Here is a 16054-nt window from a genome sequence, read left to right on the forward strand (position 1 = left end):
GTGTGTCCGCTCACCCCCCCCCCCCCCCCCACCCCCCATTTAGCCTCTTTTGAACCCGTTTCTTCTCCCTCCCCCAACATGTTAGTCCCTATTTCTATACATCTCTCTACTATCTCCTCCTCATCCTCCTAATTGACTTGCCTCTTTTTTTTTTTCTTCTTCTTCCACTCTTCATTTCCTCAGCATAACCAATGAGGCAGGAGCGTCCATCTACAGCGTGAGTCCTGAGGCCGTCAAAGAGATGCCCGACATGGACCCCAACCTGAGGAGTGCAGGTACACCAGCCACCAAGACGATTAACTCGTTTGTACCTATATTTGTCTTTTATTTCTGACAAATTTACTGCTGTTTCAGACAACTCTGCATAGTGCTGTGTTTATATATATATCTTTGGCAATAGGATAAAATAATTAGATAACCCGAGTACCATTTATAGTTAAAAAAAATAACCGATGCATATAAAAATGATGTCCGCATTATTTCAGAGATGTAATTTGAATTATTTGTGATGAAAGATAATGTTGAGCACTATCAACTCTGAGTGACTGGTTTGAGTCCCAGGGAACTTGCGTCGCCTTTGCATGTTTTCCCTGTGAATGAGTAGGATTTGTCGAGCTACTCTGATTCAATCCCACAATCCAGAAACAAGTTTGAGTTCAATTTACTGGGTCTTAATGTGCGTCACTCTGAGTTGAAACGAGCACTGGGGAAGATGATTTAAAAAAAATGTTTAAAAATACTACGCATTGTTCTGTCATTTAAACACACAAGTTCAGGAGCAACCCAATCATATCAACTCCTTATTTAACTCCTTCACAATTTATGGTACATTCACAACTTAATATTGAACTTTTTCTGTTTATTGTGTGATCAGATGGAACATATGCTCACAAGATTTTCTTCAACAATCATTTCTGCCCCGTTGTACTGCAGTACATTACTGTTTAAAAGATAAATAAAAATTCTCCTCCTCTTCGTCTCATGCCGCATAGTACATCATTGAAAACACACAAGACTAAAAAACAGAATCACACTGAGTTTTAGAGAACAAATGTTTCCAGCAGACTTCCTCTATAAAAGTCATAAATCAAACAAGGCCGGATTATTCCTCACTAGTTTCCTGTGGTCAGCAGCACAGAGAGCTGCAGAGAGCCATATTTATACCCTAAAGGAAAGCCATGAGGAATCCACAAGCGTTTGACTTTGAGTGTAAAAGCAGGGGGTGCTGAGTCGCAGCGTTGATGGAGCTTGTCTTCTCTGTTTTGCCTTTTGGGGCCACATGTGCCTCTGCTTCTGTCTACATGAGTATTCATGTAACATCTCAAGGAGGGAACAGGACAGTTTTCTGCACCTTACACTAACTGTTAAGAGATCAGGGACATCTAGTGGTGACAGACTATATTCCAACCGTGTTCTGGGTATTTCTTTGCTCTCTGATGTTCCCTGCCATCTCATCGTCTGTTTTGATCAAACTTCTTTTATGCTCTGGAGCAAGAACAGCACCACCACCTCATTACCGTCTCACCACAGCTTGGCATATCACGTTCCCTCAGTTCTGAGTCTGAACAGAGCTCTTTTTGTCTTCATTCCTTCATTTCTTTTTAATTTTTTTCTTCAAGTTTTGGTAGTACCATATTTGGCTCACAAACTTTCACTTTGTGCCGGAGAGTTTGCTGGACTCCTTTTACAAATCAACCCCTCTAAGAGAGAAGGAGAGGGGAAAGGGTGTGAGTCAGATGCAGCATAGATGGAAAGAGTATTGGAGAGTTTTGGTGGTGTACTGAGCAAGGCGAGGGTTGAAACTCCATCCCTGTCTAAATATTATCTCAGTCAACAGCCTCCTGCCGCAGCCAGAGGACAGAGAGGAGGGCCATTGATTCCAGACGTACTCCCTCTATTAAAACCCATCCTTCTCCTTCTCTTTGTCTCTGTGTTTCGGCTCATAGATGTAAGTCTTCTGCCTCTTAATGCCGCATTCTGCTTCCACAGTGACTGCTGAAATCCACACCTCTGCACACACACCAAACAGTGGCCAGCAGCAGCTAAAGAGGACAAGGAAAATGTCTTATTATCTTATGTCCTATATTTAATCACATTTACATCTTTGGAATAATGAAAAGTAAAATTTCATATTGATACTAATGTTATGCAAGCGGCATGTATTTGCACTTGTCTGATTCATTTTGTGGGGTTTTAAACCGGAGATCCCACTGCACTTGTGTAGCCCATCGTTCTCTGGGAAGCAAAATACTGATTCCCATCGTTTTTTGTGTGTGTGTGTGTGTGTGTGTGTGTGTGTGTGTGTGTGTGTGTGTGTGTGTGTGTGTGTGTGTGTGTGTGTGTGTGTGTGTGTGTGTGTGTGTGTGTGTGTGTGTGCGCGTGCGTGCGTGCGTGCGTGCGTGCGTGCGTGCGTGCGTGCGTGCGTGCGTGCGTGCGCGCGCGCGCGCATATTTTAAAGCAGTGGTGTCAAACAAAAAAACCTGTGGGTCAAAACCAGCCTGCAAGAAGCTGCAATATGCCCCGCCAAAACACCACGCAAATTATAAAAATGTCTAAGAAAACATTGATTTCAAAAGACAAAAGAAAGTAAAATCTTAAGAGTTGTGGACACACCGAGACATGAGCTGAGATAGTGGTGATGCAAACAACATGCAGAAAATAGTGCAAAAGCTATAGGAGAAGATTTTTTTCGCACCAGAGGGTTTAATCAAAATTGGCTTCATTTTGAGGTTGTATTCATTTCAGTCGCAATTGTTTGGTCTGTGTATACTCCACAGCAAAGGAAAACTCTTTAAAGCTTAAATCTAATAGTTATTATGGCACTCTTGTACCGGTTCCGCCCGCTCAAGGTGAAATCAGGCTGTATGTGGCCCCTGAACTATGTATATTGAGCTTAACGTTACATTTTAAAACTGATACGACGGCTCAAGTTATATTGAGGATATTGCAGTTAAATGAAGTCGATGTGTGGATTTCATCTGCATTCACAGGCTGAAGTCTCTAACATACTGTATGGTTAATCTCTATCCAGACTTTATGTATTGTTTTTAATTCTGTGCTGCATGTAAGTATTTGCCACCGGGCAGAAGACCAGATGCATTAATGGTTTTAAAGGTTCACAGCTTCAACGTCTGCCATGAAGCCAAATGACAAGAGCAGAGACACCAATTGAACACCAGCTTTAATTAATTTAATTGGGGATGGAGGAATGGCAATTAGGTTTGGCCTGCCCTCAGGCCGGCCTGGTAATACGTGGGACATTTGCATAGTCGGTAATTATAAATAATATGGATTTGCATATTCAATAACTGGAATTCAGAAAGCAATTTATGAAAAACCAAAGCAGATTCTCATGAGACATGGATGTTATGTTTGTTTCCTCTCTGTATGTGTGTGAGCTGAAATATACATTGAGCTCTGGTGCACGTAGTATTATTCAGGTTGTAAGTAATACTTTGTAGCTGATTTTAGGTGAGGTCTGCAGAAAATAAATGTAAAAGCGATGTCCCTAAAACACTGTGTGTGTTTATGTCTGCGTGTTTGTTTTAACAGTGTCCATTGGAAGACGTGTCCAAGATCCTCTGGCTGAGCTGGTGAAGATCGATCCAAAACATTTAGGCATTGGAACATATCAGGTAAATGTCCTTCCAGTTTCTCTTCTTTCCGCTGAAGTTACTTATTTGCCATGAAATTGCAGTTATGCAGTCATGCAACACGTTTGTATTTGACCTCATTTACCTTTTCTTTTTACCTTTTCAACCTCTTCAAATCACTCAAACATGTAACATAATGCTTCAATATTCTGATAGTTAGCCAATGGCTGTGTTTGGTTATGCTGCTAACTCAGTTATTTCGGCTCAACCCTCTTGCAGAAATAAGATGGGAGGCCACAGTAGCAGAAATGGACCTGGAGGCATAAAGAGGATACAATAAGTCAATATAAGATCCCGCAAAGCTCCCATGTTGAGAGAAACGAGGCCTAAGTAGAAGTAAACGCGGCAAAGGGCTGTGTCAACAGATGATGCAAGGAACGATTAATAGAATTAATGGAGATCAGACGTGACGTGCGTTTTCACATTTGTTTGAGTTTGTGATTGCCGCTCTTCATCCATATGGGTTTCTCTGTGTGTGCAAATGAAGTTCAGCGTTGATTGTCTTCCATGCAAGTTGTGTATGTAATCGTGTGAGAAAGTTAAAACGAGCATGAGGTCAGTCCACCAACTCTTTGCAACGGCTCTGAATGCCGTATTATTCTCCATGTGTAGTAGGCCATGGAAGAAAATGGGAGGCAGGGATGGAAATAGAAAGTAAACAAAAAAAGGCATGAAGGAACTGACAGATTTACAGAATGGAACCAGTGTGGAGCCGTTTAGTAGTGAAAGTTATGGTCTCTTCAATTAATATATTGATTTCAAAGTCACTGCAGGATTCTGAACACTTTCTTTTTGGTGGTCACCAGTCATCACCACATTGTGATTAGTTTGACCATTAAAGAGACACTGTGTAACTTTTAGTTCATCTCTCTGTTGTCCATTAGGTGGCAGTGTTGTTCACTTTCTGTCGTCTGGTTTTCAGCGTTTAACCGTTTGGTCGTTTGGTTGGTAGTGGCATGTGGCGGGTGAATGGCAAAAACCTGCTTATCTCACCACTTTAGCAGTCGGTTTCATGGTGTGTGGCTCCGCCTGCTGCCTCAGGACACCATCATGCGTTGTCATCTTTTATTCTAAGACCGAATGAAGTGAATGTTTGAATACTAGCTGAACTTCAAAGGTTTACAAGCATTAGATCACATCAGGACTGCTGTCTTGTCTCATTTGGAGTCGTATTTGAAGCAACACTAAATTACAATAAACTGAAACGTTCGATATTTTGTCTTTAAAGACTACTCATCCACATTGAGAGGAGCCAGATGTTCTCGAAGGATATGGATGTCTAGTTGCCTCCTTTACCAGAATATGTGGCAGGATTATGTATCATTGGGCTAGAGGAAGATGCTGGGGACAGAGGAGCCTGATCTGCTTCACTCTTCAAGTTTCCATCAAAATCCAAAGCGGGTCAAGTGAGAAAAAAGGTGGAGAAGCAGCCATATCAGATCCACTGTTTTCTGTTGACCTTTGATCAAGGTCCGATAGCTGCTGTCACGTGGGAAGCATGAAGTATTTTAATCTGTTGTTCTTGGCTAATACTTCAGTATTTACAAGAAAAACAATCCAAGACTGTAAATAAAGCGACTATATGGGGGAGAGGAGGAAAAAAAGGGGTTAAAAAAGGACAGCAGAGGGTGACAAAAGTCAAAGGAAAAGGAATGATGGTTGTGATTTCAGTGAAGGGGTGGGGGTGGGGGCGGGGGTGGGGGGTTGACATTTGAGTGAAAGAAACAGGTCATATTGTGCAAGTGTGTATGTATGTGTGGTTGGTTGTGTTAGGTCATGGGCCCGTGTCTCTCATCACGTCTTGACTGAGCTCTCCGGGGTGCCCAGTGTTCTGCACCTCCCGCTTTCAGATCATGTGACTAGATCAACAAATGATAATATAACTCGGTAAATAAACTCCGGGTGCTGACAGATATGAGACGGGACATCAGTTTGACCTACGTGTGCGCTCAGACGAACACTTTCCTCCCCATCTCATTCCAGAGTCATTGGGTATGTGTATGGGTGTGCACTGGTGAGAAAAGTTCACTAATCCGTGTGCGTGTGCGTGTGCGTGCGTGTGCGTGTGCGTGTGCGTGTGCGTGTGCGTGTGCGTGTGTGTGTGTGTGTGTGTGTGTGTGTGTGTGTGTGTGTGTGTGTGTGTTTTCCTGCAGGTTTCTTTTGTGAGATTCATGGCATTTTGAGCTTTTCACAAAGTTTATTGCCATTAGACCCAAAAAGCATAAGGGCAGATGTAACTCTAGACAGCTGGCACAGCGTGCGCTCGCCTTCGCTCTCCCTCGGCTGACCCACTGAGTGACAGCTCCGAGAGAAAGGCGGAAATGAGCCCGGGACAAAAAAAAAGTCAGTCCCATTAAAATCAGATTGAAGCTAAGTATTGGTGTGGGACTGCAGTTTTTAGCTGGACATGATTTTTGCCAGATATTTCTCATCATTCTTCCTCTATCACTTATTATGGTGTTTACGTCGCCGCCACCACAGATCGGAGATGAATGGTTGTAGTGTTGAACATTTACAGAGACAAACATTAAAAAGTCCTGTGCCCCTTATAATTACAGGGGTTAAGTAGGTGTGGCCCTTTGAACAAGCCCGTCATCTGTCAATCAGCGCTTTATGTTGCAGTGGTCTGTTGACAGCTGGGTAATCCCCAGGGCTGAGGAACTAACTGCTACTGAAAAACACTCACTCACACACTACACACAGACACACACACACACTGCTGTGTAAGAAAACAGTGCCCACCAGCCGGATATTAAAGAAACTGTCAGTCTTCCTCTCGCCTCCTTTTCTCATACCCAAACTTTGTCTTGAGATTTTTTTTTCCCCCTCTCCTGTTCCAACAACTCCCAGCTATCTGCCATTAGGTTTTAACATCGTTATAATATCTTATCTGCGCTTCACAATCACGAATTATTCTGGTCAAAAATGTATTGAGTAATTGTAATGCATTGAGAGGCCTCCTACCGAGACAGATGGGAATGTACATAGGCACACAAGTCATTATGTTAAAAATGTTGAGAAGAAAAAACATGTCATGTTACAGTGAACAGGAAACTAATAAATGAGCAATGAATAAATAAAACATCATGAGGCGATAAAGTGACACATGCAAAGAAAATATATAAACAATTTTATCTGATAAATAATCAAAAAGGAGATTTGTTCATTCTAAGTAGCCCAGCAGAGGAAATTGATTTGTTCATGTTGGGAACATACGAGAGCAGATATTTTTTTATGACTCAGCTGTTCATGGCCGATCAACCTGCCAGTCCAGAAAAACAGTTTCTTAAACCTTGTGGGGGATGTATATTTTAAAGAGCTGTATCAAAGCTCCATTTTTGTTTATTTCTTGTAATTTCATATTATAAATCCATCCGTCTTCTATATCTGTTTGTCTTATTTATAGATTTTCAGAGGTAAGCTATGGGCAGAAGCTGGGTACACTGTGGACGGGTTGCTCGGGCAAATTAATCTCAAACATACGTTTTTACACTGCGGGATCAAACTGCAGTACCCGAGGAAAACCCAGGACACACAGGGAGATTATACAAACTTAAAAAGGCCCTAACAACTTCATCACATTTCACCCAGTTTATAAAAATGAAAGCAAAAATTATCTCGAAATATTATACGTTTCAAAAGTGTGATCTTCACACTTTTTTTTAAGTAATTAAAATTAGTTTTCTCTTGAATTTTGAATTTTTTTTTTCAAGATTCACATTCTTTTTTGTTTTTATTTGTTTCTACCCAGATGCATACAATGTATTTTGATGGGCCTAAACAATTCATCAGAAATAGTACATTTCCATGCATTTTTCCAATAATAGCCTAGTAAATGTGCAGGTTTTTGCCCGCAGCCACTTCAGGTGATGTCACTTTCACACTTGGGTCCTAAAGTCTGTGTGCATGAAGCCGTGCGAGTGTGTTTGTGTGAGCAAGAGCACGACCAAGAGCATGTTCCCCTTCACTGCTGAATGCCGGTGCCTACAGGGGAGACAGGAGCGAACAGAGAAGAGGGAAGGAGGAAGAGAGAGTGATTGATGGTTCCTGCCTCCAGTTTTTTGAAGCGTGGGAAAAAAAATGAAACAGGCTGCTAAAGACTTCATCGGTGGCAGAAGCTGCCAAACATCATCTCAAACCTTTTTTTTTTTTTTTTTTTTCCCCTAATTATTTCCCTCTGATCTGTCACAGCATGTTTTTAGGTTTTTCCTCATTTAGTGAGGTTGTGAGATGAGTCGTGTGTCGTGTCTTTGCCTGTATAATGGATTTACACAAGCTCACGCCAATTTTATACTTATTCAACCATTAACAATACGTCAGATGGATGTTCTCATTCCTCATTCTGGTGCTGTGGAGTTTAGACTGAGTCAGAAAGTTTGTGTTTTAACTGGGGAAACTTGTATGCGAGGAAAATGTTTTTACTCTATTATCATGTACCAGTGTTGTCTCATGCATGAGATGGTTCTAAAATCAAGGCAGTAGTTTAATCCCCAAATACTTCAACATAAAAAAAACAGTAAAGAGTAGAACAACTGAATAAAGAAGCTCCAAACTTTAAAGCTGATCTGCCACAGTCTATTTTTACTGTTGAGAGTAAATCTATGATTTTTCTTTTTTTTTAAGAAAAATTCGAGTTTCCATTTTTTGTTTTCTCGATGCACTTAAAAATGACTGCCAGCATCAGATATATTGTCAGAAGTGCAACTTTTATTGCTGTGATTGTCCTCAGAGTTAAAATGCACATAAACAATCTCAAAATAAAAAGTAAATGAGGCTCTGTCTTTCAACAAATTCAAACTTTAACCAGGTTTAAGCAAAAGGGCAACAGCACCTATGGAAACCCACAAGGAATGGTAGAACGGAACACGAAAAACTGTGGGGGGGCGGGGGGCAACAGATTCGATAACTCCATTAAATCGAGTTGTTTCCCCAGCCCTAGTTGAGAGGGATCATTTGAAGTATTATTCTTTTGAAATAATGCAACAAATGAAACTTCTGGACCCGGAATTTTCCTAAAATGCATTTTTGTGAGTGTAATAATCCATTTTATGTGATTCTGCAGTCATTCTGTTCAGATTTTGTGTGCGGGTGCATGTGAGAGAATATGTGCATAGCTAAACGCCAGCCGTAAATCAATATCTGTCAGTGATATGACAGCAAGGAGATGGTTTTAGGATTTCCCGACACTCTTTGCAGAAGCCTAATGGCTATATCTTCACTTCCTGTGAAACGGTGACACACAAGCAGACTTGGCTTCGCCTTCACCTGACTTCTCAGAAGCTTTAAAATTACTGTCAATCAAGTCGAGCACGACCTTCAGGTAACCTCATCCTCCTAGTTAATTTGTACACAGCTCACTAAAGTATATCTCAGCGTGGATTGTGTGAACGAGGTTGTTTTACTGCATTGTTCGCACGCTGCAAAAAAACTGTTTCAAACTTTTAAAAGCACCCAGACATACCCCCCCCCCCCCCCCCCCCCCCCCCCCGGTCATGTTGCGCGGGCCTCTTCATGTGTCTGCATGACATTAGAATATGCTGAAAAGAGGAACCATAAGCAGGTGGAAGTTAACCCCGATCTCAGAGATGTTTCTTACACAACACGCTCCAGCTTCTGCGCCGCCATGCAGAAAAACCTAAATAACGTAAATGCAAGGAGCTGCCTTGGGCTGTTTTTCTTAAATAAACTGTCCTAATTAATCACTTGCACACTGGGTGTGAATTCAAAAGGATAAAAACAGGATATTCCTCTTAAAAAGAAGATTTTCCTCTGTTTATCCTTTTAGTATACTCTTATTAGTAATAATAAATGACAATAGAATTACAGATGTTTTCTGTCTGCTCTCTAGATAAATGGTTCTACCAGTTTTCATGAGGGACTCATCTCTCTTTCCCCTAGTAAACCTTGGTGAGCCCATCCCATCACTCCCTGTGCAGTCACAGAAAGAAAAGTTGACACAACTCACAACGCACAGTTTCTTTGTAAAATCCTGTCGCAAGTTCATTTTCTGTTATACCTGTTAAAATCAAGAGGGCATTTCATTTTGTCTGCATTTCATCATCACTTTTATTTTTCACCGCAAACTAATATTACCAAGTGACGCCATTTTGATTTGATCCTTTCCACTTTCCAGTTTTAGCTCCCTCTCGTTGTAAACTTGCAGTGGAGAGAATCTGAAGGAGATTCAGTCGTTTTGTTCAGAAACTTTTCATCACGTACTCGTCCTGGGCGCCTAATAGAGGCAGCCATTCTGGCTCCAGCATGGTTGCAGTTGCTCGACTCTCCGTGGCACCGCTCACTGATGGTATTTCAGTCTGCGGTCAGCCTGAAGACCTCTGTCATCATTGTCGGTCAACACCTCAGTTTTAGCAGTTGCTTTAACTCCATTTTTACTCCCTGTCACTCTCACTCACTGGCTCTCTGGAATATCTGGCTATTTTTATTATGTGTATGAAATCTGCCTATGCAACCAAGAAAACTACAATAAATCTGTTTTCCTTCGTGAAAGTCTATTATGAAAGCCTTTTCTTTTTTTTTTTGTTCTGTTCTCCTCTGTGTTTTTCACCTCGGTCTGATTGAGTTGTGGTAACTCGGCAGCGTTTAAGTCCTCAAGCCGCAGACAGAAGCACTTTGTCTGAGCGTATTGGTTGGCTGCTTCTGGCTGGTTTCTGGCCAATTCAAACATGACCTTCACACATAGAGATCCAGCCCATTTGTTCTGGATGATTTTGAGGTTTGGGGTCCGGCAGTTGAGACCAAGAAATAAGTGTATTGAGTCGATTTGAAGAATATTTTGGTCTCTGAGCACCCGCACGGTCCCACTAATTGAAATGAGTTTGTATTGAGTGCTATTGCCCCAAAGTGAAGGCTGAGGCAAAAAAGGAAAGGTGCAATTTAATTGAGTTATCGTTCATCTTTTAAAACAAACAAACGTGCTTTGCAGAATAATCGAGTTGTGTTTGATACATTTATCAATTTTGATGCACACCAGTTAGTTTACGACTGAACTGAGATTAAAGAATGAGTGAGATTATATGATAAAGCACCTCATGCTTCACTGGTGCCTGAGTGGGGTATCAGGAGGCACACACACACACACACACACACACACACACACACACACACACACACACTCACACACACACACACACACACACACACACACACACACACACACACACACACACACACACACACACACACACACACACACACACACACACACACACACACACACGTGTGCAGGGTTGTTTGTATGGATGTTTAATAGAGCAGAAACCTACTGGTTTGCTGTTACAGTCGGTCTCTTCTGCTCCACCTCTGCCAGAGTCACATATCTTTGAATCTACGTCTGTTAGTGTGCCTGACCGCCTGGTTTTCTTCTTCATTTTCTGTTCAAACTATGGTCTCGAAGACTTTATTTTTCCTTTTTCTTTTTTTTTCAGCCTTGTCTGTGTGCATGTGTGCGTGTATTTTGGCCACCTTGTCTGGACCCGTATTCAAAGTCTTATTAGCATGCATGGAAAACTAATTTTTACTTTGTAGTACCATCTCAACGAACAGCATATTTCTGTCACATTTTCCTGGCAGTATATATTATTATTCATTAGCAATATCAGGTAACTTAGGATGGATTTATAGGGAAAAGACAAACATTGTGTCATTTTTGTACAAAGCGGCAAATTTGCTTCTCGTTACAAACGCAATTAAATATTTCATATCGGTTTTGAAAGGTCGCTCCAGTTCATATTTTCACTCTGGTTTTATTCGATCCTCTATAGGGCGATGAAGCCGATCCCAGCTGACGACGGGTGAAAGCAGGACAAACACACACTCTTAACATTCACACCAATTTTATAGCCCCCCCCCCCCCCCCCCCCCCCCCCCATTTCATCTCAAGTGCATGTTTCTGCTCTTTGATTTTCTTTAATTAAAAAATGTAAATGCTCGAGTTACCTAATACACCAGTGTGATTCATGATACACAGCTTTGGAAATAAATGATTTTTAAAAAAACTAATTTTAAAACGCTGTTCGTAGTGCCAGGCCTTCGTTTAAGTCTCAATTTGGGATTGCGTTACTGTATGTTTTGTTTTGGCAAAGTGAATGGTGGTACTGTACGCCACAGACGGAAATCCCACACTCTGTCTTTTAGCAAATCATTATGGAGTCATTAACGAGCGAGCACAACTTTATTTATACAGTTGGGCACATTTTATGTGAAATAAAGAAAACTAATAACTTGTATACATGTAAAGACATAAATACAGACTCTGTTAACAGCTCATATGTATATCCTCTGCTGGCACCGTGATGGGAATTTTTAACCAGTTAATTCGAGTGTTGCTTGAGCCGGCATTAAAAACACTAATCATTTGTAATGAAATAACCAGGCTTTGCTTTTAAAAAAATACTTCATAAACCTTGTTTCCAAATTAGTGAGGATTATGTCGTGGCCTGAGACTGTGTCAGGTGCCCTGGTGTTTATTACCAACATGGCCTTTTTTTTATTTATTTTTTTTTTATCTTTTAAAGGGAAAGAAACTAATACGTTCATTTAAAAAAAAAGAATTACGGTTTCTGTGCACGTTGCACCACAGTTACAATACCTCAGATACTCTTGCACAGCTCCCACCTCTCTAAGGTTTCAATAGGAATGTGACAAGACATTTGTTGGGTTTTTTACTGCAGGTTAAAACTCTCGCTGCCTTCGCACACCTCCACCTTTCTCGTGTGAACGCATTCTTCTCTGGTGTGACATTACAGGTGGTTTCCTCTCCGACGATCTCCCACTCTGTTCTCTTTCAATACCCACTCCCCGCAAATCATAAATCTCTCACTTTCGCTTTTATGGGACCTTCTGCTTGTTTGGAGAGTTATTTTTTTTTATTGTCAGCGAAATGCCTCAGGCTGCAAAATCGCAGCTTTCATGGTGAGAGAATTGAACTGCGGCTGATGGAGGAGGTGCTCTGATGTCTCTGGAGAAGACTTTATTTATCTTCTCCTCCGCAGAATTCAAAGATCAAACATCATCCCTCATCTAAGATAGAATTTAACTGTTGTTAATGTGACAGAATTCAACACTTTTAAAGCAGCTTAACTTAAAATGATATGAAAGTTATTAAAATTTATATTTTATATGGAAACATAGACCAGAGGAGCATCTCAAAACAATGGCAATACAATAGAAAAGTCCCTTGACAGAAGCTCCCATTCATTTAAAATAAATCACATGTAAACTGAAATACTTCCAGTCTTCATTTTTTGTTTCGTGACCAGAGACCATTAACATCACAATTCAGATGTGATGAAGGGTTTATTCTTTTACTTTATGTTGTTAGTGTACATTAGAAATAGTAGAAAAAAAAACCAAACCAATTTAGTCCTTTTGAATCTTATCAATCAAATAGCCTGTAACAAAACCTCCTAATGTGAAATGAAGATTAGAAAGTCCAGTATCTCGGTTCGAGTCCAGGTTGGAAGATTTATTCTGACAAAATTAGTGAAGAATGAGTTTCTTAAGAAAAGGTGGTTTGTTTGGTGGAGTGGGTTGTTTTCATCTCATCACCGGTGGTTTGATCCTCCATCTCACCGTGTCCGAGTGTGGAAGTGTCAGAGTGGCGGCTTATAACTGAACCTACGTATTTCATCCACGTAGAAGCCGCCTGTGGTTTGTCTCCCTAGCAGATGAGCGGCGCCCTCAGGCTCTGTTCTCATCTGCTGATGCTGACGGAGGACGGCGTGTTTGTTGTTGTCTGTTTACAAGCTGCTGTTTGTCCAGAGTTCGATCAGGTTACAGGACAACCCCTGCTAGTCTCAGGCACACACACGCACACGCACACACACACAGTCGTCTAGTTCAGAGCGTCAGATAATCCTCCAGTTGTTGCTGAGGCATCTGTCCTCCACCTCCTGTACTATCAGTGTGAAGAAAAGGCTGCCTTTGTCTTCCTTATTTCATTCATTCATTCATTTTATTTTCATATTTCTTCTTTCTCTTCTTACTTCTCTTTTATCACCCTTGCTGTGCCTCTTTACTGCAGAATAAAGTAATAATTTAACTTATTTTGAGTATCTTTATTCAGTTCCTCCTTCTCTTCTCATGTTTCTGTTGGAAAACATATTTCTGTTGGTGGTTGATTGGCTGCTGGAGGGGAAACGTGAAGGGTTCATTTGAAGTATCTTTATCGACACATAACTACGCTAACAAGAACATTGTATTAACGTAAAGGATCACTGACGAGTCAAACACAACATTCTTCCACTCACTTTTCCCCTCTGTGCTCTCTCTCTGTCAATCATTTCTCTCTCTCTCTCTCTCTCTCTCTCTCTCTCTCTCTCTCTCTCTCTCTCTCTCTCTCTCTCTCTCTCTCCCTCTCTCCCCCCCCCCCCCTCTCTCCACCATATTTATCTCTCTACGAATATTTTTTTTTTCTAATCCTACTGGAGAAATGTTGCTGACACAAGACTGAATAGTGGCATGACAGCCAAAATGGAATATAATGGTGAAGAAATATACAGCATAAGGATTATACACACATTGATGATAATGTGGAGTCTATTAGAAACCTTTTATAGATGTTTGCAGCTCAGAATGTCGGCGGTTGCATTTTTTCCGCAACCTTTTGCTGCTTCACGTTTCCTCCTCATTAACTGGGAAAACGCCTTCCTAAAGAGGTACTTTTGTTTGAGTAATTTCTTATTTGTGTGTATGTCTGTGTCTGTGCTTGTGCGTGCGTGTGCGTGCGTGCGTTTAACAGCATGACGTGTCATCGGGAGCTCTGAAGGCCTCACTGGACGGAGTGGTGCAGGAGTGCGTGAGCTTCGTCGGGGTGGACATCAACATTTGCTCCGAGATGCTAATGAGGTTAATCGCACACGTCTATAGAGAAACACCCAAAGGACAAAATATCATCTGTTGGAGGAGTTCTTGAAACTTGTATGCGCATACAAGCGCACAGATGTGCAGCTCAGACCTGTGACATACCTTCCTTAAGCAGTCACAACATGGCAAAGCTTGATTAGCATTCATACACACATACACACTCTATACATGCGCATACACCGGTGCAAATAGTCTGCCAGCTTTCTGTTTAGACTATTGCTTCACACCCTGCACCCACTGACTGGGCTGCCTGGAAGCAACAGACAGGATTAGGCAAAGGTAGACACAGTTACATACATGCAGGGTAGGAAACATTTATACTTGTGTGTGTGTGTGTGTGTAGTGGGCAGTATGTTGCGCTACACATGTGCACATATTTTCCATTCATAACTCTAAAGTATGGGAAGTGCTCACATTTGATATACACACTTTCTTTTTTTTTTTTGCAGTTTGAAATGAGTTGGCATTGGCTGTCGAGCAGGCATCAGGTCATCTGTTTACCTGTCTGCTCTGCTAGTGAGCTTTTTGCTTTTTCCACTCCTGCTAGAAGCTATGCTGCACACACACATGCACGTTAAAGACACATGCACACACACGGACGTGTTGATGACTGAGGTATTATGTGCAGTGTTGACATAGCATGTGAGTCACTGCGGGTATTAACAGAGCCCACCTAATTGAGTTTCAAATCACCTCTCTTCTTTGTTCAGCCAAAACTGGACAAACATACGTACATGCTCAATATTGGCTCAAATGTGTCTCTTGTGTTTCCATTGCATGTTTTAATGCCAGAGCACTGTTGCAGAATTGGCTCCCGTTGTTTGTGTACTATATAAATCTGGCGTAGACAGCATGGAAAGCAAATATTATATACTTATATGTTATTCGAGATATGACAGGTATCTGAGTTTTATACAATTGTAATTTCTAACCATGCCATTCTGTTACATGAGTATCCAATGCAGACGTCAGGAAATTACCCCCCCCCCCCCCCCCCCCCCCCTCCCCCCTCAACTAGCACTCCTATAAAACAAATGTAGTTGAATTTCATTTTCTGAGTAAAATACAATCCGTATATACCTTCAAATTATTTCAATAGCTAGGTTTGGGACATTGTCCCTCCTTTGTTAACAGTTGTTTTATTTGTCAGGCATGTCGCCGGCCTCAGTGCAGGAAGGGCGCGCAGCATTGCAGAGTGGAGAGAGCAACAAGGAGCCTTCATCAACAGGGAGCAGCTCAAACTTGTCAAAGGCATGGGGCCCAAATCCTTCCAGCAGTGTGCGGGATTCATTCGAATCAACCCACAAACCTTACACAGGTACACATTTTACTACTTTTATTGTCTTATCTATTTCCTGTTTAGGTTGGTGTAATCTTAATGTCATCTGAGCTCTTAACAGTGTCTTACTTATTCTGTGTAGTCCACCAACAAATAGGTGTTATATTGGAAAATAGTGACTAATGGATATTTTCAGATTTTAACAATTAAGTGTTCACCGTGCTAGCTCAGTTGGTAG

At 41.3% G+C, this 16054-nt stretch overlaps 1 protein-coding gene across 1 annotated transcript in view; it reads left to right on the top strand.

Moving 5' to 3' along the window:
* Positions 1 to 16054, top strand: part of srbd1 (S1 RNA binding domain 1) — a 54518-nt gene that overhangs the window by 29092 nt on the left and 9372 nt on the right. The window contains exons 15-18 of the mRNA XM_080481839.1: positions 184 to 275; positions 3553 to 3635; positions 14413 to 14519; positions 15688 to 15855. Of these exons, the coding sequence (XP_080337965.1) occupies positions 184 to 275; positions 3553 to 3635; positions 14413 to 14519; positions 15688 to 15855 (450 nt within the window). The remainder of the gene's footprint in view (positions 1 to 183; positions 276 to 3552; positions 3636 to 14412; positions 14520 to 15687; positions 15856 to 16054) is intronic.

The sequence above is a fragment of the Lipophrys pholis genome (genome assembly GCF_963383615.2).
Source record: "Lipophrys pholis genome assembly, chromosome: 15".
NCBI classification, from domain to species: Eukaryota; Metazoa; Chordata; class Actinopteri; order Blenniiformes; family Blenniidae; genus Lipophrys; species Lipophrys pholis.